This window comes from Nasonia vitripennis, chromosome 5 (genome assembly GCF_009193385.2).
Source record: "Nasonia vitripennis strain AsymCx chromosome 5, Nvit_psr_1.1, whole genome shotgun sequence".
NCBI lineage: Eukaryota > Metazoa > Arthropoda > Insecta > Hymenoptera > Pteromalidae > Nasonia > Nasonia vitripennis.
The window spans coordinates 8,842,537-8,866,482 of record NC_045761.1 but is presented as its reverse complement, the minus strand read 5'-3'; the positions used below and the strand labels follow the sequence as shown (position 1 = coordinate 8,866,482).

At 36.7% G+C, this 23,946-nt stretch overlaps 4 protein-coding genes and 1 non-coding gene across 11 annotated transcripts; 3 read left to right on the top strand and 2 right to left on the bottom strand.

Moving 5' to 3' along the window:
- Positions 1 to 2,920: 2,920 nt before the first annotated feature.
- LOC103317967 (superoxide dismutase [Cu-Zn]) lies at positions 2,921 to 6,573 on the bottom strand. 3 transcript variants are annotated; one of them, XM_031931744.1, is made up of 3 exons: positions 6,568 to 6,573; positions 3,585 to 3,793; positions 2,921 to 3,464 (listed from the first exon to the last, which is right to left on the bottom strand). In XM_031931744.1, the coding sequence occupies exons 2-3, from the start codon at positions 3,789 to 3,791 to the stop codon at positions 3,210 to 3,212; spliced, it is 462 nt and encodes a 153-aa protein (XP_031787604.1). In that variant the 5' UTR covers positions 3,792 to 3,793; positions 6,568 to 6,573; the 3' UTR covers positions 2,921 to 3,209. The 3 variants fall into 3 exon arrangements, with proteins under 3 accessions (XP_031787604.1, XP_008216841.1, XP_008216840.1); XM_008218619.3 differs by lacking the exon at positions 6,568 to 6,573 and adding an exon at positions 5,174 to 5,614 and having other exon boundaries at positions 3,585 to 3,809; XM_008218618.3 differs by lacking the exon at positions 6,568 to 6,573 and adding an exon at positions 5,150 to 5,613 and having other exon boundaries at positions 3,585 to 3,809.
- A 2,085-nt stretch (positions 6,574 to 8,658) lies between these two features.
- On the top strand, positions 8,659 to 13,997 carry LOC100113681 (superoxide dismutase [Cu-Zn] 4A). 3 transcript variants are annotated; one of them, XM_016989504.3, is made up of 5 exons: positions 8,659 to 8,747; positions 8,838 to 9,070; positions 12,527 to 12,590; positions 12,823 to 13,044; positions 13,225 to 13,997. In XM_016989504.3, exons 3-5 carry the CDS (start codon positions 12,537 to 12,539, stop codon positions 13,477 to 13,479), a joined length of 531 nt encoding a protein of 176 aa, XP_016844993.1. In that variant the 5' UTR covers positions 8,659 to 8,747; positions 8,838 to 9,070; positions 12,527 to 12,536; the 3' UTR covers positions 13,480 to 13,997. The 3 variants fall into 3 exon arrangements, with proteins under 3 accessions (XP_016844993.1, XP_016844992.1, XP_016844991.1); XM_016989503.3 differs by lacking the exons at positions 8,659 to 8,747; positions 8,838 to 9,070 and adding an exon at positions 11,536 to 11,779; XM_016989502.3 differs by lacking the exons at positions 8,659 to 8,747; positions 8,838 to 9,070 and adding an exon at positions 11,641 to 11,779 and having other exon boundaries at positions 12,521 to 12,590.
- A 2,062-nt stretch (positions 13,998 to 16,059) lies between these two features.
- On the top strand, positions 16,060 to 19,437 carry LOC100117272 (CD151 antigen). The gene is made up of 5 exons (XM_001601514.5): positions 16,060 to 16,570; positions 17,330 to 17,518; positions 17,726 to 17,902; positions 18,051 to 18,275; positions 18,363 to 19,437. The coding sequence occupies exons 1-5, from the start codon at positions 16,508 to 16,510 to the stop codon at positions 18,426 to 18,428; spliced, it is 720 nt and encodes a 239-aa protein (XP_001601564.1). The 5' UTR covers positions 16,060 to 16,507; the 3' UTR covers positions 18,429 to 19,437.
- On the bottom strand, positions 18,796 to 23,927 carry LOC103317968 (tetraspanin-6-like). Of its 3 annotated transcripts, none has more exons than XM_031931722.2 (6): positions 23,548 to 23,927; positions 20,569 to 20,757; positions 20,302 to 20,469; positions 20,023 to 20,229; positions 19,749 to 19,905; positions 18,796 to 19,688 (listed from the first exon to the last, which is right to left on the bottom strand). In XM_031931722.2, the coding sequence occupies exons 2-6, from the start codon at positions 20,722 to 20,724 to the stop codon at positions 19,666 to 19,668; spliced, it is 711 nt and encodes a 236-aa protein (XP_031787582.1). In that variant the 5' UTR covers positions 20,725 to 20,757; positions 23,548 to 23,927; the 3' UTR covers positions 18,796 to 19,665. The 3 variants fall into 3 exon arrangements, with proteins under 3 accessions (XP_031787582.1, XP_031787580.1, XP_031787581.1); XM_031931720.2 differs by lacking the exon at positions 23,548 to 23,927 and adding an exon at positions 20,970 to 21,522; XM_031931721.2 differs by lacking the exon at positions 23,548 to 23,927 and adding an exon at positions 20,970 to 21,523 and having other exon boundaries at positions 19,439 to 19,586.
- On the top strand, positions 21,714 to 21,786 carry TRNAV-UAC. The gene has a single exon. It is a non-coding gene; the product is annotated as a tRNA-Val (tRNA).
- Positions 23,928 to 23,946: the final 19 nt, after the last annotated feature.

The following is a 23,946-nucleotide window of genomic DNA, read 5'->3' as shown; positions in this document are numbered from 1 at the left end:
GCATGTCGCGGCCTGCGAGCCGCATAACGTTCGAGACAGTTGATCTAACGGGATATTCTAATAAAAGAAAGTGTTATTCCAGAGGAAGCTGGTGGCCTTTATTCATCCTGGACCCCATCCTCGAGAGAGTAGGACTCTCGGCATCGTCATCCCAGACGCATAATCCTACACGCTTCAAATTTAAAAATTTAAAAGATCGCGCTTTGTTAAAAGACACTAAATAACTTATGATTCCATTTTAAAATTTACTTGCGCATCAACTATCTCATGAAAAGGTAATAATTTCTTATATTTCCTTCACTTTCACAAATCTTCACCTACATAAAAATATAATAATAACCAATAACAAAATAATATTCACATTTCGCATCATTCAATCCCCTCCTATTAAATCCTTACTATTCAACTTGCGTAACGCTATTAGTACCTATATTAGTGCGTACACACGTAACCGATTTATTGCAAGTCAAGAAAGCGAAAGAGTCCGCGCGCGTCCTTTATTCCTTTATTTCGCAAGCCGCGACACACACTCGCACATGCGTGAGTAATTATGTCGTTTTTTTTTTTTTTGCTTACGCGAGAGACGCTCAGGTGATGTACAACTGACAATCTTTTAGCGATTGAGGCTGTAAATAATAGCCGCCAATTCCTCGTACGCGATTATACGGATCGTCTATAAATCTGTCCGCGCGAAAAAGCCAGCCCATACGTCGACTTATTCTTTTCGAACTTTGTTGCGAGAAAGATGTATATAGCCTTGAGATAAACGACTAAGTTCGTTGTATTGATGGACATAACCCTTTTTCGGCTAATAAACTGAATCGAAATTTCTGGTGAAATGTAGACACTGATGAACAATAGTTTGGACATAAAATAATTTCGAGCCTAAATTAAGGAAGCACAATAGAAGCAAGATGTTCGCTACTGATTATGTGGAGACGGACGAGACGAGCCATTACCAGTTGCTTCACTTTCTTCAGAAGATGCGGGAGACTCGACTGGAACGTCGACGAGGATTTCGCGGAAATTTTAGGACACTTGGCCGACAATGACGCGGACGATCGACAAGGTGCGAACCACGTGTGCTTTCATACGCTCCGATGAATTATATTAAAACATCTACGTATAACAAGTTTAACCCTAAACGTAGCGCTATTTCATTACAGCCTACATATTCCATCGATTTTCGCGCTGTAACGTGTGCTTCCATGAATTCCCGATCGCTTTCACAGATAAATCCCCGAGCATTGTGTGTGTACATTCCACGTGGCCTACATTCGAAACGAAAAACACCCTCGTGTGGCGTATTATATAGGCTACATTTTTTACAATCGTCGTCGTCACACGCGAGTCCGTTGTGTGTTACTGAAAAAAATTGCTTGATTATCGCGTCGGAGTAGATTTCCGAAAAAAATTACCGAGAAATCGAAGCTTTTCAAGTCGCGAACGATGATGGAAGGGAAAAAATCGGTAAAAGACAAAAAATTATACGCCGACCGGTTAATCGTCGATAACGCCGGGAGCGTATGCTTATCGAGTTAAAAAAGATCTTAATGAAACTTCCATTAAATAATCGCAACGGCAGAAACATAACTCTAAAATTGGCGAAATGACAGTTTCCATATCCAGAAAAAACCCAGCCTGCAATCAAAAGCTCATTCGTATTTTTATCTCTCCCCCGTGCACACATTCTCGCCACATCAATCGATCCCCTATAGTGTGCACACTCAGGCGCAGTGCCTACAGCCGTCCAGCGCGATGCTCTAGATCTCTTCAGTCTAATGTATACTTATAACACTACCCACACACAGGCCGATCGTTACTCAACGTCGTCGGTTCAATGTCCGCAGGGTATCAGTTCGTCGGGCCGCACTTGCCGTACGACAATAACGCAGCGCAACTACGTCGCGAGCAGCCGTTGCAGCATCGACCGGATGTGCCTCGAGGCAGACGAAGATCGTCGCCCGAACTCGTGCAGAAGGTTCGCGTAGCGCTCGAGGAGATGTGCGCCGGTTGCCTGACGGAACAACTTACCGATCACCCTTCCGGAGGCGACGGCTGCTTCGACGACGATGACGGGGATGACGATTTTGGTTGATGTGTGTGTATAGGAAAAAGTTTTTGAATACAGAACAAAACAAAAAAATAGAAACGAAAAGGGAGTTTTATCTTCGATTGTAGGCAACGGTCGTTAAAAACCGATTTCAGAACATCGGTATCTCGACGAAAATCGGCAATTATGTTTCGACAACGGAGCTGTCGGTCCTTCGTGCGTCACGCACGAATAATTACGCGTTAAATAAACATCTGCGAGAGCAGAGGGCATACCGTATACGCGTGGAAAAAAATTCGTATAATACATAGAGCAGCCGCAGTGAATATATCGCGTGAGTCCGAGGAGTATATTCGCGTCGCTCGTCATCGCGCGATATCGATTTCTTTCTCGCCCATGTTGATCGTTCGTCAAGGTAAGAGAGCGTTTATGTGCCAAAAGCATACGCTATAGCTCCGGCCCCATCTGTGTATTCTTACATATGCCGTGTATACGTAAGTACGTGTAATGCCGTCTATTCTAAGAGGCTCGCGTGGGATTTTAAATGAGACTTGCTTCGCTGCTGGACACGCGACCTCTGGCTCACTCTCTCTCTATGAGTTATAAGCACTCGAGAAGCATTGATTTTTACGTCTCGTTTTACGGGGAATGAATATTCGAATCGGCGTTTCGACTGATGATGCGTAAATAAGCTGTTAACGATTTGTATACTCGACGAGGAAAATATTCGCTCGATGCGAGGTCGGGTTTTCCCGAATGAATATTCGATAAGGACGAGATCTAACTGACGCATCCGAAAAGCGCGTGAATATTCATGGAAAGGGTGTACGACGGAAAATTCTGAGGCGAAATAAGCAGTACATCTCGTTTACGTTTATCCTCGTTTAATTTTATTGTACATCGGCTAAGGTTTGTTGTTACACTATAAAATCCTGTAAAAAACAACGCTCATCTTTCTCTCTATAAATAATAAATTTGGCATACAACGAAGCGCATATTCTCTATGAATAAAAACCAATCGAACGTCCGCTGACGTCCGCACGACGTTTGCACAGCTACGAATCCTCGACGAGTACGACTAAGTACAAAAACAAAGTGAGTTCAAGGGTTACGCGGAGGTGAGTACAGAAAAAAGGAAGAAACAAAAGTAGGTCTCTCAGATGAAGCCAACGACGCCACAGGCGAGTCTCGCGCCTGCCGATCCAGTTTTGGCGCTCTCCTCGTTGCCGCCGCGGCCGAGGTCGTCTTGTTTCTCGTGCACGACGACGGTCCTGCCGATCGCCCCGCGCACGCCCGTCAGCGTGAGGTAGTGGTCGACGCCGTCGATCTGGGCGATACCGTCCTCGCCGGCCTCGATGTTGCCCAGGTCACCGACGTGGCGCAGCGGGTCGTTCGGTGCTCCGTGATTAACCTGCTCGCAGTAGAGCAGCGATCATTATTGTCATCGAGTATCAAGGGGGGCATGTAATCAGTCGGAAATCTCTGGCCCTAATTCTAAGCTGATAAGGTTATGGATTTGTTTTGCTCGTACCAAGTAAGGGTTGAAATGAGGACCGGCGGAGGCGCAGCCCTTCGTCAGGTCTCCCTTCTCGTGGACGTGGAAGCCGTGAAGGCCTTTGGTTAATCCAGAAATCGTTCCGTAAATTCGAACGCCGTTGGGGAGCTGCTCCAGGGTTAGAGTGCCCCGGGGACCGTCTACGGGATTGCCATTTCCGTCGAGGGCTTTCAGTTCCACCATCGCTTTCAAACCAATGGCCTGGAATTCAGTCTTGCGTATTAGATGGGATGGCTTTTTCTAAACGGCGATTCTTTTACATGAAACGCAGAGCTTCGCAGCGGAGAATTGTTAGAGTTACTTCGAAATTTGAAAACTTTGTACGATGTTTATCCTTTTTTTTTAAATTTTTTATTATGATACCGAGGTAATAGTTATTATTCAACAACGTGACGCTGTTTTTTTTTCAAATTCACTAATCCTATCTTATCCACTTTTTTTCAAAAAGAATGATTTATTACAGCTCCTGACAGGCTCAGCATTTTGTTGGATGCGCGTTGTTTAAAAAAACGAAACATACGGTTTACACATCCTGCAGAGACTGCAATGCCTATAATACTTTAGATAGAAAATTCCGCAGACACCATATATTAAAATTAAGAATTTCAATGGAACTGATTCGAAGATTTAAATTGATTAACGTAGTCATAAATCATTTACGATTATAATGCTTGAGAGGCTAAATATTTCATAATATATTCATGAATGCGCGACATTTAGTGCCCAAATGATTTTGAAGCAACCCGCCCACTGCTCATTTAACTTCTTGTATGAACTGCCACATAATAAAATTTCACTAATCCGCGTTTTCATGAAGCATAGCAAAAATCCACGTATAAGAAGCTAAACCCTGTCCAAATATTTCCTGGAACGCCAAGTAATCGATTACCGGCTGAATTAAAATACTTCTTTTGTGTAAGGCGCAGCTACTTGTTTAAAATATAAATTTATGAATTTGTAAATGTTGAATAATGCTATTGTGTCGCGGTGCCAGCAATTTAAAGACAAATAAAAAACAAAAGAATATTCTACAATTGTACAGTAGAAAGTGGTGAAAGTAAAACTGCATACTGCATTAGTTATGGATTATGCATACACGCGCGAGTTCCTCGAGTTTATAACAAACGTTCCACAGAAAAGTTCATCGACAAAAACTAGAAACAAAAAAATTAATGATTAATCTTTTTTCATGTTTTGAAGCAGCTCAGTACCAAAAAATCGTGTTTACAATCCAATGTTTCATCATTATGTTAGTATTTTTAACGTTTTTTATGTTAGAGTTACACACTGAAATTAACATAAATATTTCTACACTGTAAAATGTACAAAAATCATTAGTTTCTTTTTTTATCCTCGTTTAATCGAAAGTTATTCAGACAAAACACTCACTTGTGCGTATACAGATATTCAAAAGCAAATATAAAGAAAAATCCATAATTTACGACTACGTATCCAAGCGCGAAAAGCGTATATCTTTCGCGCTCGAACACAAACAAAATATAAAAAAAAAGGTCGTCAAGTAACTAAAAACAGGTGCTCACAAACAAATAAGGTTCCATGTAAACCTCGTAAACATTGCTCCTTCCACCGGGATAACCCGGCAAGCTTCTGATAAACAGTGTCCTGTCACTAATCGGCTTGCTATCGTCCACAGGACCGGCACAGGCTCCGCAGACCAGAAGCAGCCCCAAAACGAACTTTATCGCCGACCTCATGTTCGTTGTTTATCCTCGCGATTTCGAGCAACCGATGTCACACTAACTCGAATATATTAAAGAGAAAACAGGCCTATTACAACGAAGTCCTTTGGCATAATAACCGAACGACGACTGGATGTGTACGCGGCCGTCGAGAAGCTCGCGCCAATACTAATGTGCCGTGAGAGAGAAGAAAATGACTCGCGGTACGGATGTACGTGTGTGAGTGTCTCTTTGAAGGAACGGCCTTACGTAATCCTCTCTCTCGAGGAGGTTCGCCAGGTAACTGCGAGGCGTTACGCGCCTTTACGCGTAAATATACGCGCGAGCCTGCAACGGGCATCTAGTCTCTCTCTCTCTCTCTCTCTCTCTCTCTCTCTCTCTCTCTCTCTCTCTCTCTCTCTCTCTCACACTCTCGAAAGGACCTATCCACGCACCACAGCGGATGAAGAAGTAGCGCCTATAGGACCTTGGAAGATCGCGAGGTGGGAGAGATGAATCTCTCGTGTGTGTCTGTTTATACGCGGAGAACGAACGTCGACTGCACTTGCACTTATACCTGCGCCTTTTCCCGATTTATATAGAGGTAGCCGCGAGGCTGGTTTTACTTTTTCCGAAGCGCGAGACTGCACGCGAGTGAAAGCCTCCGGGGGACAGAGCGCGTTATGTGGACGGGAAGAGATTGACGCCGGTATGCGCGACACCTGATGCAGTAGGCTTATTCTGGCTATAGCTGATGGCAAAAAGTCGACTCGTTTAACCATAGAGTTGTGGTATAAGAAGCGTAGTCTTATACGTTTCTATCTCGCGGCGCAGATGTGTGCGCGCATTATAGCCTTTCCTCCGCAGTCGAGAACCGCTGATTATCCTTAATTAGAGGCATTTGCATGTGGCTTCTGCGTACGTTTTGCTTTTTTATCTGTAGCCTCGATCTGTCAAGCTATTGTTGAAAAATTCATCGCGCTTCTTTTTTCCCGCGATAACATCTGAATGTTTGTGCTTTTTCAATTTACTAAGTGAATCGAAACCGGAGGTATAGATTTTTTTCAAATGTCATTCTACGTTTCTGTCAAAACTGATGATATGATAAAAAAAAACAACAAATAAGCAGCAGACAGCATAATCGATCGAATCGTCACAAGAATAATACAGCCATGAGCGCTTTTTGCTAATCACACATTCAAAGCCGGCTCGGCTCATCCGGATAAAGGAGCGTACGCGTAACGAGTCATTAACGTGCCTCTCGCACATAAGCCCGCGACGAAGAGCAAACGCGAGTGACAGAGGTGCGGCCCGAGAAGTGCAACAACCTGCGGCTCATTTTTCTCCCCGACGGCGCACGACCCCGCAAAACGCTAATGTCTACCTGTGCGCTGTGCGAAGCACGCGTCGTAAAGCGTGCATCCTCTCGGCGCGTTTTTCGCGATTTTTTTCACTCGCGACGCGACAAGTCGGAATTGAGGATGTCTTTCTCGAGTATAGTGAGGGACGGGGAGAGGAGAGATCCGGAGAACCAGTTCTGATCGATGCAACGAGTTTGGAAAATAGACTCGCGCGCGCGCGTTACATCCGCATTTTAGACGAGCTAATATCGGCTGGATGACGGATTTTGCCTAGCACTCGCGATGATTGCGCGGAAAAAACTGCAGAGTATGGGGAATCGAGTCTGATGAGATGAGCGAGTGCGAATTGGTCAATAATAAGGTCTTCCTGATCTTTGCGGGAAAGATTTTTTCGCACGTGTGATAATGTATAATTACGAGAAAGTTTTTGCATAGGTGGTACATCGCTATATCTAGACTCGGCTTGCGGATTGCTAAGTGCAACAAATTTAAATAGAATTAATCGCTTGTATTGTTTACATATTAAATAACAGTTAGCTTCCAATAAAAACTCAGTTCATTCAAATAGAAACACTTTTAATGCAGATAATATCGGGTATGTATTATTAGAAATAAGGTAATGATGATGCTAACTTTTTTCCTTCACAACTGAAGCTATTTGCAGAAGTTAAACAAGTTAATAAAATATCTATAAAACGCGATGAAATAGTAGCTGGAAGTTCTTGAAGATTAACAATAAATGTGATGAACTTTGAATACATCGAGTGGATTTAAATTATCGAAGCTTTGATGCTAAGAAACGTCGACTGTACAAAATGATTTCGATACAGAAAACAATCTAAACATTCTATATTCGTCAATTGATTTATTTAACATAGATAAGATAATGGTTTTATCATTCAAAAAACAATACAATATTCCAACGGAAGGGACATATTTATTCACGCATACATAAGTTACCAGATTATATACATCTTCATAATTATCAATATTATGTAATTGAAACATTTCTTTACAAATTGATTAAAAATATAAACACTTATTATTTAGCCACAAAAACTCAATAAATACCATCATGAACAATCTTGCAGCGATAAGAAGTGAAAATATTTGCATTGCAATACACAGAATACAATAGTGGAACAATCCTTGAGAGTGTAAAAGTGCCTTATTTATTAATTAGATATCAAAAGTATCTAATGATTTCCTCTGCGAATTGCGATGTTCTTATATGATTACGCACAACAAATGACCTTTAACATGAATTGCCGCTTGCGCGTACCTCTGCCTTTTCCTTCAAGAGTTTTCTCTTGTAAAACCCCACGATTAAATTCCTTGAATGCGTGAACGTCAGATAAAGTTATACTTGAATAAACATTTATATATACTGTCGAGAAAATCGTCTGGAAATTAACGGCTTCGATAAATGTTTATTTTGCGCGATTTCCGGAAAACAATGTACTCGACGAGTTGCGAGACTATCGACACGTACAGAGATAAAACAAACGTGGAGTCCTTATAGTGATGGGATTGATATCGATTGTAAATCAGCGATTGCGTTCGCTGATTTAACAAGTTTATTTTTAAAATCATAGTATTTTGCCTAAGTTAACTAATTTCGGTAAAGTGATTCACCAAAGATATTTTAGAATCAAGGTCAGCCGCTTTAGCATTATACACATTGTTTGAACACCTCGTTAGCGCATATTTGCTCTTTTCAAACTCGTACCTTTCTCATCTCAACACACGTAGTATGTCTCACATTAAAATTTAGGCCGCAACCTTCCAATCTATTTAGTAGCCTTGAAAATCAATCACTTCGAGACTCGGTGCGCTATTTTTAAAAGTTGTTAATCAGACTACCGGTCATTTAAATCTACAGTTCGACCACTGCATCTGTAACTTTTAAACTATAACTCAAGTTTCCACAAAGCGCTTGGAATACACGCAGTTATAAAAATAATCAAGAGAGTCATCAGATGAGAGCATAAAGCGAGATTCAGTCGCAGTGACTCCACATCTGTCTGCGCGACAGCATGTGTGACCTTGATACAGTATTGCCGAGGCGTCGCTAAAAAGTAGAAGGAGGGGCATAAGAGGTAAGAAGGCCTCTCTACGCTCAGGTATGTTACCTGCCCGGAGCTATCGCATCGTTTTATAACGAAAAGTTACCTGCGCCTGGCTTTCAGTTTCTTTTCGCCAACGAGACGTGTGTGCCATTTTTTTAAACCGTCGGTTCGACGTGGATGTACCGCACCGGAGTTTTGCTCTTTTTTCAATACTCGTGGGTTTCCACCGTGTGCATGTGAATATTCGAGACGAAGTTATAAGGCGTGACAGACTTGTGCAATCGACTGACTTTGGTACAACAGTGTTGTGGCGTGCAGTAGAAGAAAAACGGTGTCATTGAACTTCGACTTTCGTGAGTATGACAAGAAATGTTTCGAATATTTTTAGATCTCTTTTTTACCAAATATGCTATGGATTTTTATATAAAAAACTTTAATATCACTCTTCTTATTTAAAATGTACAGAATTTCGTACGATTGTATAAAGAGTCTAACATAAAATGTTGATTTGATTATTTTTATTACTTTTAGACAATTGAATAAAAATATTAATTAGGACGCAATTGTACTTCTTCAATAATTGAATAAATTATTGTATCACTGACCTAGATACTACATAAACATAACCAAGACTAGTTCTGTACAGTTAATGAAAATAATTGTGAATTGACTTGAAAGTTCAATTGCATCATGTTGCAGCAATGCACTGTTGGCATCACGTATACCGTGAATGGATAATTGTGTGAATAGTTATTATTAACCTCATCATAACGTGAAAATTAATCCATAATTTTTGCCTAAGTAATAAGTTCATGTCAGTACTAAAAACTCATAGATTCTGGTTTAGCGCTTTTTGTTAGAATTTGTTGCGATCTGCACTTAATTTCGATCTATGCGAATTACGTATAAACTGCGGTGCATCACAATAGTGTAATGTTGGACTGGGCTTTCGCTCGACGCTTAAACTCTCTGTGTCTCCGATCGCAATAATAGGTGGCGCGCAGTTTCTTTCCCAGTTCCCCCATATAAATCTGCGCACTTCAGTGCATATTATACAGCAGTATGTCACCTATACCTATCCCAAAACTGCCTTTTGAGGCCTGCTTGGGCCGCTCATGCTGATTTTCGCTAACGTCTCATCATTTATGCAAGTTACAAAGATGCAAACATGAATTCATTTTAAAATCATTTTATACCTGCTATCGAAATTGCTTGAAATTCTAAAACGAGCAATGCTTTTATAAACGGTCGATTGCGCAAGCGTCGACGAGAAAACGATCGCGCAGCTTCTGGAGCGTCGCGAGATTATCGACCACAAGCTTACACAAAAGTACTTACAACGAGATTGACATTTGCAAATGTACTTACAGCGTCTGGGAATCTTAATAAAACAAATTCCATAGGAGAACAAATAACAAGTTAGTAAACGATTCGTCTAGGATTGTTGTTTTAATCGACCACAAGACCCATCATTGTGGTATGCGTCGCACAGAAGAAGAGCGCGCGCGAGCATGGTGACAAAGTCGCAATTGCGCGGGTATAAATGTCACTTTCAAGTTGACCTGCCAGTTCAGTCAGAAGCTTTGCAAATGTAATTTCCGGCTTTCTTTCATGCTGCAGGACTCACCCACACAAAGGACACGTCAATCGCTCGCGTAATTATCCCCGCCGCATGATGTGACGAGATCAGCGCTCCTCCGTGTGCGTGTCGCCACTGAGTGCCTTGTATGAATGCTACTCAATTTTGCCGGCTCTATTTAATGCTCACGCGCCACCTAATGGCCCACGAAAATAATCCCCTCCCTGTACCACTATAGGAATTTACCCGAACTATACTGGTGGAAAGATTTGAAAGCTTCGTGCATTGAAAGATTGCACGATTTGACGTTTGTGCTCCTGTGACTACTCAAAATTCATATTCATTTATAGTGAACGACGTTTAAAACATATAGACCTTTAAACAAACACTTTATGGAATATGCATTTTTTATAAAGATAATACTATAGAATCAAATTTACAATGTTTTTATGATAGTGAACCTCGGTTAAAAAATTTAAAGGATATTGATCATGCGTTAAAAGGCTCCGCGAGGCCATTATTTGACCGTAAATCGTTCGAGCATAAAAGTATGTAGAGCAGATAGATCACACTATCATGTGATTTTTCAGGGACTAAGAATTTTGAAATACGCTATTATTTTTACTGAATACAAATACAATAAATCAACAAAGATATCCTTTGTATGCATAATACATATAAACTGTATAGTGTTACAATGATATAATCATCGACTGATAATTAAAAAAAAAATTAAAAGTTTGCATAGAGTAAGAAGATACGTCAATTATTCATAAACTATATTATATAAAATTTGCTGGTATTTTTAAATGCATGTTCGTTTAACATTCTATTTTTTCATTAAAAAAAAATGATAAAATGCATGGATTTTTATAATTGGTCGTGTAGACATCGCGAAAAACTGTACAGGCATTTTCAAATTGATGATTTCCTATATAAGTTTATCCAAAGCTGACTATATATACTAAAAAAATAATAAAAAATCTTGATTTCTCCTTGTAATAAACAAAAATGTTTCAATTATGAAAAATTGCAAGCCAATATTAACGACGATTCACTGCTCAATAATAAAAATAAAAACACACAATCTGAGGAAGCCAACAATTTAATTCGATAGCTTATAAATAATGTAAACGCCGAAATTTCGCGCAGAAAAAGAGCTTGTGGAACGTTCGAGGAAGTTCCCCACAACGTGACGGAATTGACATTTACTGTTGATGATTGCGGGTTTGTTAAAGTAGACGAGAGATGCTTATTCGTTCGAAACGGTTTCGCGAGGGGGTAAGAAGAGGCAACGGCGGAGGGAGACGCAGTTGGGCAGGCCGGTCTCGGCTAATATAAGCAGAACACGACGCAGCATCCACAGTCAGTCAGATTCGTGCTCGCGATCATATTATTACGGAGCTCCAGACTCGCTGACTCGCTTTCACTTTCCGTGCAGTTGACACATTACGCACCCGTCTCGTTTCAACTCGTCTCTCAGGTATATTTAAGCTTATTTTTTCGATATTCGGAAACGGATATTTATTAATATTGCTGTTTTTAACAAACGCCTTTGTGACGTTTTGTCTTTTAAATCATTTGAACTAGCTTTCTTAATTTCAACCTAAAGCATCACACACTTTTACTCGTTCTAAACGAGTTCTCTAAACACAAAAGAATAACAATTCTTATCCAAATATTATCGATCCTACTTCGCACACCGTGAAGAGCTCGAAATACCGCGCTATGATTTTTAAACGCCGAAACTCCGGTATTATAAAATTATGCGTGAAAGTCTGACGAGGTTCACCTTCACCCATAAAAAGACCGATTTGTCTCGAACTTTACACGCGTAAGCTCGTACATGCGAATCGAAAAGGGACGTAATAAAACTCGTTCTGCTCTTCCCTCCTCGATCCGGTTATCGAAATTACATAACATCAGCATCTATTGCGATAATCGATCGTTGCCTCAAGCTGATAGTCACTTCCTCGAGGCTGATGTGCGTTATTTTCAAGAATTTTTTTGCTTTTCGCCCACTCATTTCCACTGAAACCTTTATGAAGCAGACATTCTATATTACCATTCAATCGATAGTCAGTCAAACAATCGTCGAGCTTCGTATACAGAAAATTATATGCGGAAATGTTTTCAATTACGAGCGATGAATCGCGTTAACGAATCATTATGTATTTCTTTGATTCACCTGTAGACTTTCAAATAAAGATTCTTCAAATTTCTGTTTCAGACTCGCCAAAATGTGCAAAGCGGCTCTATTGATTTTAGGACTTGTTGCCAGCGCCTATGCTGAGGTAAGTAGCGATGTGAAATTCTGCAGCTCTTCTCTATAAATAAAACGAACGTCTTATGAGAACATAACACTCGCGAATCTTAAATTAAAAACAGTTTTTTAAAAACTGATAACTCAGCTTGTACAACGCGTAATCGAAGTAATCCGACCGGAATTTTCTCATGAATTAACATTTTTCTCGCATAAGTCGCCAACAGTGTACTGTATGCTCAATGAATTTTAATCGGCTACAGGAATTAGTTGCATCAGTGCTATTAACGCCGGACCTAGCGTTCAAAGAGAAGAACGTAATTGGTACACTGAAAATCGTTCAGAGCGTGGCCAACGGACCGGTGACGATCACCGGAAGCGTCAGCGGTCTCAACAAGGATGGTGTCCACGGTTTCCACGTTCACGCGAAAGGTGACTTGACTCAAGGCTGCAAGTCCGCCGGACCGCACTTCAACCCTGAAAAGGTGAAACCTCGTTACGAACATTTTACTCTATTTAACTTTCTCTGTTTTTACTTACCGGTATATCCGAGTTTCTACCCAAACAAAAAACGTATCTCTCTATGAGTAACCTTCTTTAATAAGATTCGATCACATTAACCAAAAGAGTTCAAAGTACAATACTCGTTAACATACAATCAACAGGTGAAGCACGGCGCACCCGAGGAGACAGTCCGCCACGTCGGTGACCTCGGCAACATCAAGGCCAACGCCGAGGGTGTGGCCCAGATCAACATCACCGACACGATGATCTCCCTGAGCGGGCCCAACAGCATTTTGGGCCGTGCTTTCGTGGTCCACTCCCAGGAGGACGATCTTGGCAAGGGCAACAGTACGGTCTCCCAAGAGACCGGTAATGCTGGCGATCGCTGGGCCTGCGGTGTCGTCGGCATCTTGTAGGTTAATTCTCTCGCTTTCTGTCGCGCAAAAACTTCATACACATTATTACCTTTAATGTCTGTTAATGTTTCGTTTCGTTGCATACCTGTGTGCGTGAATATTTACGGGAGATATACCCAGCGTTGAAAATTATCGTAGTGGTATGACGTTACTATTATTATTATTATTATTATTATTATTATTATTATTATTATTATTATTTGTTTTAACGCGTATCGAGGATTGTGCCTACGTATTGAGAGTATAAGAATTATAATGTAACAATGGCAGAGAAAAATTATTTTCCCAAGATTATGAAAGTCTACATATACTTATTTATTATCTATGAACTGGATATTATACTGAACAAACTTAATTAAGCTTCGACAGTGTAAATAGTGCTATACATCGATATACTCCCGGTGATTTGTTATCGATTTCATGTTTTTATTATTCCCCCAACATAACATATCCTTCAATGTTCACATCCCCTTGTCCCTTTTTAACTTTGATAAAATAAATAAAAGTTGAAAAATATATATTTTTGATTTTCCTGTTTTATCTTTACAACTTTTACACGAAAACGAGCAAAATATAATACTTCGACGTGACTATACAAATACACGAAACATATATCCCATATACGTTTTCGATGTATACTTCCTATTGCGTTTAATGTGCTCTCACCCTTTTCTCCCCCTCTGACTTTGCATAAGCTTCGTATCAAATAGTACTACATTAAGATGAAAGTAAAGTCGAATATAGTAATGTGTAGTAATGTGATTTTTGTATACAAGTAAATTCAATTAAGTTCAATTGCATTTCAGATACATTTAGAAAAGTTCTTTCAATACAATAATCCACACGTTTTTTTATCATTCTTTTACGTCCAGACTTATTTAAAAGATTGAAAGTTGTATTATAAAAATATACGTTAAAAGAAGTTGAGCATTGCCAAGCCATATAGTAGCCGGAACAAAAAAAACAATTATGGATCGGTCTATCTTTCACTCACTTTTCACCTCTTATGCCATAACCACCCAATTTTTGCAATAGTATAGCTTTTAATAAAGTTAGAAATTGATTTAAAGCTAATAATTACGTACGGTAAAGCGACGAAGGAACAAGGATAAGCAAACGTGAAATAAGGTTCTCTTTAGAGATTAAACTATGTGGAGCACAATCCTCGTAAAATGTTCCCTCGAAGGCGCGTACGTAGTGACGTCGCTACGATTGTAACCCACGTTAACCCAGATAATAAAGCAGTCGCATTTTATCGATTTTTTTCTTTACTCTGCCTGCAGCTCGCCAGAAGGAAGTTGGCCGAACTCAGCTTCTTCTTTGCAACAAACTGGACTTGTTCTTCTCCTGTCAACCGCAGCTTATTTCATCACAGTACTCGCGAATTGAATGTATTAAAAGAGTCAACAAACATTGAAATACCGTAATAAGATTATTAAGCTAGATTATTCGATTCAGTGCCAATGTACTTTTGTATTCAACATTATATTTACAAATACTTAGAGCTTATGTACAAAAGGGAATGTAAATCGTATTGTGTACCTATGTATGCAAATGGTTCGACTCACAATCTTGTATACTTAAATAATTCATAGATAAATTATTTTCATAGTTTAACACACTATGTACCGGTAGTTTTAATCAATAAGACTTCGAATCTGGATATTATGTGCATTTGAATTCAAAGTTTTTGTTCACTACCTTTAGAGTTCAAAACATTCGTTTCATGTATGTTATACAAAAAAAAATCATTAAATAGTTTGAAAGTGCTTATTTACAATTTTAAACTAGAAGAAATACTTGATGTTGACAACTTATAGTCATAATGCATAAGCCTTACGTATGTCTGAATTTTTAATATAGTTTTGTAAATTAGCATTTATAATTAACAAAAGAATAATAAACTTATCAGTTATTTATAAAAACAATGTATTTAATTCTTATTACATCATACATATCATTATTATCTTTCACTCTAATTTATAAGAAAATTTTAATTCTTATAGTTTAATCTTATAATCACTTGATGTGCCCCCTTGAATTTTACTTAACGCTTTCTTTCTGGGCTCCGCAAATATGAACGAACACACCTTCGACGCGGTATTTCTTGCCGACAAATTGACCTAAAAAGCTAAAAGCATTCGAATTACAAGGTATAAAATCTCAGAAGGATTAAAATTACATGTTCCCGGAAATTAAAGAAAACTTGGTCGGACTAAAAGGTCTCAATCATTATTAGAACATAATTGTAGATACACATAAGATATATTTTTACAAATAATAGTAGTATAATATATATTGCAGGATGAAAAAATCCATACTCGAGAGTCAGTCAAATCAAATTTTCCGAAGATTAATAATAAAAACTATTTATTAGCTTACGTACGTCCTTTCAGCGTATTAAAAAAAAATAATTTCAATGATTGCTCGAGTCGTGACAAGAACAAATCTAAAAAAAACTGTATACTGATAGACTGAACTATTGTCTGCGCTTTCATTGTCGGCGCGTACAAAAAGGGCCATTCAAGCCCGAGCTGTAGCCTCGTAACCATAGAGATTCGCGCAGGTAAAAAGAAATACAGAGCACGCATACACAGACAGCATATACGGGGTTGGTTTCGCCAATCGCGTGTCGGTCTCGGCATGGCGTTCTCCACTCGAAGCGTCCACGCCGTCCGGCCAATAGTCTGGAGCCCAAAGTAGGTGCGCTGCCGATCGATCTTGACGGTCGTTCGCTTCGCGGGAATCGCCAAGGATCGCAGCCAGCTACGCATTAACCGAGTTGACTTCGAACCCGACGCGCACCCACACCGCGCTTGCAAGTCACCCTGTCTGCAAGCCAGCGCTGTAAGCGGAGACAAAAGAAGCGGGAAGACAAAGAGCGCTTGATCGCGCAACGTCTAGCATTCAAGTTGTGCAGTTTGCTTCAATTGAATTAACAAAAATTCGAGTGTTTGTTAGAATAAGTTTGTGCAAGTGATTTGTTCTTTGTTCTCAAGTTAAGGAAGAAACAGTATCAGCAGTGAAAATGGAATCATGCGGCATGAGCACGATCAAGTATATTTTATTCTTCTTCAACTTCATCTTTGCTGTAAGTTCAATGAAGAGCGTATTTTGTGTTTTATAAAAATTGTTTCATAAGTTAATGCGATCCAGTTTTTTTTTTCAAATAAAAGTTCAGAGTGTACGATAGAAGTTGCATTAAAAATATAAGTGCGTCAGAAAATGTTATATTGCTTAGAACAAAGTTATAAATAAATACATGAAATAATTTTATGATTTAAACATTTATCTCTATTGAAACTGATAACAAAAATATATCTGTGCATTAAATCGGCAATATTCCTACGAGTATCCTTTCAAAAACAATAGTTTTACTTTTTTACCAGATTTCGTAAATTTTTGACAAACTACATCTGTTAGGTTCACCTTCTTTTATTTGATGTGATGATTCTCGAGATAAGTAAAGTGGGCTATCACTAGATAGTGATATTTTATTATATAGTATCGATGCTTCTTATTTCTGCATCACTGAAACCGTCAATAGTACTTATAGATAATCTCAACCATTAATTTGTTACGTTATTTATAATTTAATAAGGTATTTTAGACATTAAAACTCATGATCTTGCAAATCGAAAATTATTTTTACTTCTCCAGTCCAATGGTTTTAATGAAATACATTTTCTCGTCGGCAAATCTCCCAACGTTTTCTTATAATTTCAAACAAATCATTAATATCTTTATTTAACTTTTTTCTGGAATCTAGTCCTCAAAAGGTTGATCATTAATCCTGCTCACTATAAATGTACATTTGATCACAATAAGTTTATCATTCTTTTGCATGCAGATTTCAGGTCTTGGCATCATTATAGCAGGTGCAGTAGTTTTATCAGATGTAAATGAATTTAAACATTTCCTGGAAGGAAGAATTCTAGCACCACCTATCGTGCTAATAATTGCTGGCACGATAGTCTTTATCATAGCGTTTCTGGGTTGTTATGGAGCCATCAAAGAACACTACAATTTGCTGATTGTGGTAAAACTTTTACTTTAAAAATAATGATTTTTGTATGTTTATAAACAAGAATCTTTTCGTACAGCATTTACGGTCTAAACAGTCTAAACTTTAATTAAACATGCATAAATTCACGCATCTAACTCTAAGATTCTAAAAAATTAATTTTGGCTTTCATGAGATAGTATATTATTATTTGTATGCATAATGTTTATGTATTTATTTCAGTTTGCAGTTGCACTTTTGGTTATCTTTATCATAGAACTTGCAGTCGGAATCGCTGCAGCCGTATTCAAGAATGACTTTGACGGGGCAATGAGACAAGCTTTGCAAGATTCTATGTCGAGGTATTCGGATACGAGTTCAGAAAGCGACAAAATGGCTTGGGATAAAGTACAAATGAAGGTAAAAAAAACTATTGAATTAAATAATTTTTTACAACACTTTGTTACTATATTGTTTCTTTTTGAAAAGGCTTGCTTTCCAAAAATACAATATTCCGCTAAAAGTCAAATAAAAAATTAAATTAAGTTGAAACTTATTTTTATTACAGTTCGAATGCTGCGGTATTGATAACCCTTCTGACTGGCAAACTGCTGACCCTAGTAAATTTTCTCGGGGACTCCCACCATCTTGTTGCAAGACTTATACAGCCAGTCCATGTTCTGCGAGTCCTTATGAATCATTCTCAAAAGGTTGCTTTACGGAGCTTCAAATGAAAGTTCAGAAAAATGCTAAAATTTTGATTGGAGTTGGTATCGGCATCGCATTTGTTGAGGTGTGTATATTGTATTCTTCAAATTAACATTTTTTATTACAAATATTTTTTTACGTCAGGCTAATTCAGAAGATATATAATTTTTAGGTTGCTGGGATAATCTTAGCATGCTTCCTTGCTTACGCAATAAAAAGAGAAAATGAAGGAAAGTAAATAAATCTACATTAACTTGATTGTAACGCAACGTACAAAAGTAAAAATTAACTGATATATAGAAATAACGAAAAAACAATCAAACCTAAGATTTTTTAATTGCAACGTTTATGGTGTCAAGTAACAAAAGTATCGACATACATAAAATATTGAGATTAAGTTATATGTTAAGTACTGCAAATATATTATAATGTTTTTTTATTGTCGTTTTTTTTGAGATTTTTTAATTTTGTTACGTCTTTTCTTAATATAAAATAAGCGAAGGAAAAACTAATGCAGATAACTTTAAATTGAAAAACTCTAAGAATGTCGGCTTATTGTACTATTGACTGCGGTAATGAAAGGCATGCGTTATTCGTCGTAAATATTTGTAAACTTTTATTTATTACAATTGATCTGTAAAATTATGCATTGATAAACATTTACCTAAATCATCTTTAGTTATAGGATGTTAATGTATAAATTTATCGTTTTTTGCTGTGTATGGTTATTAGCTGATAAAATATCGATTGATAGTTTTATTAAAAATAGAATTAATAATAATAATAATTAATAACGTGCACTAGAAATTAACAGTTATATTTATGCTATTTCGTGTTAAATTTTTGAAGTTATTAAGTGCTACGAGCTTCTTTACTAAGTATCGTTTACATTTTTTATAAATCTGATATTGGTTCATAAAATAGTATGCATTTTATTTTTAAAAAATATATTTAAAAACCTACTGTTTTTATTTCTAGTACGTGACTATTTTAGAATTTTTCATAGTTGCTTGAAAATAACGCAAATGGTGTCTCCGTTAAAACATGTAAAAGTAACATACATTTAAATTGTTCATAAATAGCTTTGATAACTATAAAAAGAATTATGAGAATATCATAGAATAATTATTCTGTAATGGTTTCTTCTATCATCTAGTTACAATATATTTTGTGGTTTAAAATGTAAGAGACTTTTTTTGTAAAATAAAAATACTACATGAAATATTCTGAATAAATAATAAAAAAGACTGCTTGTACTTTATTATCCCCATCCTATATGACGTATATGATAGAGAGTTAACCTATTCATATAAACTCAACCATACAACAATATTACCAAGTAGAAAAAATTTGTCTATACCCCTGAATTCTATCCTTCATGATAAGTTATAGCGGTCTGAAAAACACAAAATTTGTTTACACATCTCATTTATTTTTTCAATCTTAATGGTAAACATAGATTTGGATTTTTTTATTCAAATAATATTCATCGATCCACCTATGAAAAAAAAATTGCAATGTATCAAATTATAATTTTTACAGTTCTGTTGATACTTACTAAAACTTTTAGCTGCTAAACCTACAGGATATGCAGAATGGTTATTTCTTGGATTGTTTTGACTCAATTCTATATTCCTTCTTTGAGTGTATGATATAAATTGCTTGTGTTTATAAGGTTTTTGGTAGAGGTAATAAGATAAAGAAATAGATAGCACCTAATACAAAGAAATAGTATATAAATAAATATTTGTTTCAATAATACAACTTTCTCATTTTTTTATGATATAAATAACCAAATGCTTTCTTATTTGTGTAGCTTGCAAAATACTCACGAAAAACCCTTCTGTTATAACGACCACTAGATGTAATAATAGGGTATAAGATTCTATTAATCTATTAAGGGCAATGTAACATCCTTGATTGTAAACATTGAATCCATTATTATAATTGCAAAAATCATTCGATTCGCAACATGATCCCGGGATATATCCTAATATTGTTTCCCAATCAGCATAACTGTGGACACCGCAACATTGAAGCTGAAGAAGGTTTAGACCAATTAAAATTTAAGTAAATTGAGCCTCCCAACGAATTCTATGAAAGTGAATTACCTTTGCTTGAACAATATTTATTGCATCCTCTTCAAAATGATAGTTTATGGTAGCATTAACTAAAGTGTGTAACAAGTTCTTTTTATACAAATTAGAATCAGATACATAATAAAGATAAGCCCATCCTGCTACGGTCGACACAAACAACAAAGATGTAAACATATAAAACTAAAAAAATTGATACATTAAAAATTTACTCTTCTCTTCTCAAATAATTATTCATAATTTGAACTTTTTAACTTATTTTTTATTTGCGCGCTTCCTTACCATTAAAAGTCCACAATAATAAGATAGCCAGGCAGAAATAATACCAAACCAGCTGAGAGCAATTATGATTACACCTACTATCATCACTATTAAAATAGGTATACTGGTATAATAACTAACGAACTTCTCAAAATAATGTAAATTTTTCCAAATCATCACGGAACCGATAGAAATAAAAGCGCCATTTATCTGTTAAGAGATAAGAAATAAATATACTGTTGATGCAATACAACAATGTTATGTTTTTAAAAGTAATATTAAAATCAAATGTATTTGTAAAATGTTTAAGCATACGCCATTTTTTTCTATATTCCTAACCTAAATTAGTACTCTACATATAAAAAAATGTATCCGATTGGTGTTTGATATTTTTATAAATGTTATGTTTACATATTACTAACCATTAAAATGACGCAACTCATAATATACGTATATTTAAGAGGCAAAAGTTTTTCTTTTAAATCACTTTTTATATTTGTATTACTTGAATTACTTAGATTATTATTTGTCATTTTAACAAAACGATAGAGTCATGTACGTGTGTTTAGTATTACTGAATTCACTTTTTAATGACTGAATATTCTGATAAAGACAAACAAAATATTTTTCTCGGTGTAATTGCACCTAGGCCACCGCATGAATCCTTATCTTTTTTATCAACAATTTGATAATTAAAACAAACAAACTGCTTTATATTTTATAAATAATAAAAAAGTGTTATTGGTTATTTTCATCTTTGTTTAATTACGTTTTACTGAATCATCGTACAGATGTGTACACTAATAAAAATGGTAAATGTCAATTCTTCAATAAATTTTTGTTGCTTCCAATGACTTTCGTACGTATTTCATTATAAATCAGTTTTCAGTACCGCATATAATAGGCGGTGCCATCTGTGATAAAACAAGTAACTCTTTCCCTGCTTTATCGACAGATGGTAACATACACAGTTGATAGAAGGAAATAGTGGAAACCGTGTCTTACATAATCGACTTTTGATAAACAAAAAGAATACAATATAATTTTGATTATTATTATCATTGAAAAATTGTATTCTTACTACATTTTCTAAGTGTATTTGAAAAATCTTATTTGATGTACTTATTTGTTTTAAATTCGATTATAATATGAGAATGAGTCAATTGGGTTCCGTGGTGTAGCGGTTATCACGTCTGCTTTACACGCAGAAGGTCGCCAGTTCGATCCCGGCCGGAACCATCTTTTTTTGTACTAATTAAGAAAAAATAATAAAACTGGCAAACCTAGAAATCAAATATAGTTTGCAAGAATTTCAAAAAATTAATTGATAAGAAAAATATTAAGTGGCTTAAGAATTAACTTAAGGGGTCAAGCCTGGGTTAAATCCTGAAAAAAAAACAAAAAGATATTCTTCTTACCAAAAAATTTTTGATTTGATGTAATTTGAAAAAAAATGCTATTGAAAATATACACCATTTTTATCGAAAAGAAACATGTATATATATACCTTGTAAAATCATTGACCAAAATTCATGATATTTCATTATATAAATAAGTATATATAACTTCTTTACTCTATCCGGGCTTAAAATGTACCTTAAACATGCCCCCTCGGAACGATCGAGAGACATTTCTAAAAAATATAAATCAAATACTGCTAGCAACAAATTTTGTTGCTAGCAATGTTTAATTGATATTTTTTAGATAACAAAATTTGTTGCTAACTATATTGAATTCATATTTCAATAGAATTTTTTTTTCAATAGTATTAAAATTTAAATTAGTCAAAAGTGGGAGGATAACCCTGGAATAGAATTTTTTTTTCAAATTAGATCAAAGCAAAAATTTTTTGGTAAGAAGAATATCTTTTTGTTTTTTGCAGGATTTAACCCAGGCTTGACCCGTTAACATTTATATGTTATGAACTATTATTCAATTTTGAGAATATTGCCTTACAGATTCTAATTAATTCTCAAAAGAATTATTTTGCAAATAATGTAAAGTATATATTAAAATAAATTTAATGTAAAAAGCATTTCTCTGCCACAAATAATTCTCAGTTACAGGAACTTCTGAGTCTGTGAGTGAGTGAGAGAGAGGAATAAGCTGGCACACCCCAAACATCAAAAGTATATTGTAAACCGTCAAAAAGTATATTGCTCTTTAAAATCAATTTTTAAAATAAGGTGCTTAATTTATCAATAGACCTATACATGTCTATCGAGAATAATCACTTGAAAATATCGTCATTGAAAAAGACTCGTACAATTAAAATTGAATTTGCAGCGAGTTTTAAAAGAATGCACATGCATAGAAAATACGTCAAGTAATATTCGATTATATATTATAATAATTCATTATTATTACAACAAATTGTTTCTACATTCAAATAATCTGCACGAAAATCATACATTCCTACTTGGAAGCCGATCAGAAATAAATGTATGTTCATTTATTTCGCTTCAAAGTCTGTCCCTTAAACAGTGCCGCCGAATAACTGAGGGATGAACCCATACTTATTATCTATCGACTAAATGCAGTAACGAGCCAAAATTTACAAACTAAAGCAGTATGCCACAACGGTTAGATAATAAAAAATACCTCGGGGGAAATGGGAATGTTCTTAATATCGTACTATGACTCAAAAACGTCATAATATGATCTTTCGTATAATCGTATTTCGTTCGTGTGCTCGTGTGCATATCTGTCGACGAAAATGCAACTCGTAAGGCGCCCGTTTGATCGTTAGTTTATAATAATGTTACGTACTCAATATGCGTAAATATCAAAACTAATTACCTCGGGGAAATGGGAATGTACTTAACATCGTACTATGACTCTAAAACGTCATAATATGATCTTTTGTAAACGCCTTTCGTTCATGTGCTCGTGTGCATATCTGTCGACGAAAATGCAACTCGTAAGGCACCCGTTAGTTTATAATAAATGTTACGTACTAGATATGTGTAAATATCAAAACAAATTTAAACAATATCTTACCTTAATATTGCAGGCTAAGTCGTTCTAAAAATTCAGGTCTACGGCCAGAACTGCAACCGCGGCGAAATCTACACTGACACCACACTGCAATAATCTCAAAAAAACTATAGGCGCGAGCCAGCCGCGCGCGAGGCATCGCATAATAGAAAGAAGCCGCCCGTGTCAAAAAGAAGGAAGCGAGCTGCCGCAGAAGAGAGAAAGAGGGAAAGGGAAAAAGAGCCCCAGAACCGCATGTGCGTTCGAAACTGTATATATATACTTATGTAGCAGCTACCAACTGCCGCTGCACCGTATACGCGCCGCTCGCGCATGCCCTCTCTGTCCCTCCTCCTCCGCCGCTCGCTCTCTCTCTCTCTCTTTCTCCCGCGGCAGCTCCTCCGCGACTGCGAGCGGTGGGCC

Coding starts and splice junctions, on each gene's coding strand:
- LOC103317967 (XM_008218618.3), bottom strand. CDS start 5,323: ATGAGGTCGGCGATAAAGTTCGTTTTGGGGCTGCTTCTGGTCTGCGGA. Junction 3,810..5,149: donor ACATGGAACCTTATTTGTTT/GTGAGCACCTGT, acceptor ACTGAATTCCAG/GCCATTGGTTTGAAAGCGAT. Junction 3,465..3,584: donor CTCATTTCAACCCTTACTTG/GTACGAGCAAAA, acceptor TACTGCGAGCAG/GTTAATCACGGAGCACCGAA.
- LOC103317968 (XM_031931720.2), bottom strand. CDS start 21,080: ATGACAAATAATAATCTAAGTAATTCAAGTAATACAAATATAAAAAGT. Junction 20,470..20,568: donor ATTATTGTGGACTTTTAATG/GTAAGGAAGCGC, acceptor CAATTTTTTTAG/TTTTATATGTTTACATCTTT. Junction 20,230..20,301: donor TAAATATTGTTCAAGCAAAG/GTAATTCACTTT, acceptor AACCTTCTTCAG/CTTCAATGTTGCGGTGTCCA.
- LOC100113681 (XM_016989504.3), top strand. CDS start 12,537: ATGTGCAAAGCGGCTCTATTGATTTTAGGACTTGTTGCCAGCGCCTAT. Junction 12,591..12,822: donor TTGCCAGCGCCTATGCTGAG/GTAAGTAGCGAT, acceptor AATCGGCTACAG/GAATTAGTTGCATCAGTGCT. Junction 13,045..13,224: donor CGCACTTCAACCCTGAAAAG/GTGAAACCTCGT, acceptor TACAATCAACAG/GTGAAGCACGGCGCACCCGA.
- LOC100117272 (XM_001601514.5), top strand. CDS start 16,508: ATGGAATCATGCGGCATGAGCACGATCAAGTATATTTTATTCTTCTTC. Junction 16,571..17,329: donor TCTTCAACTTCATCTTTGCT/GTAAGTTCAATG, acceptor TTTTGCATGCAG/ATTTCAGGTCTTGGCATCAT. Junction 18,276..18,362: donor TCGGCATCGCATTTGTTGAG/GTGTGTATATTG, acceptor TATAATTTTTAG/GTTGCTGGGATAATCTTAGC.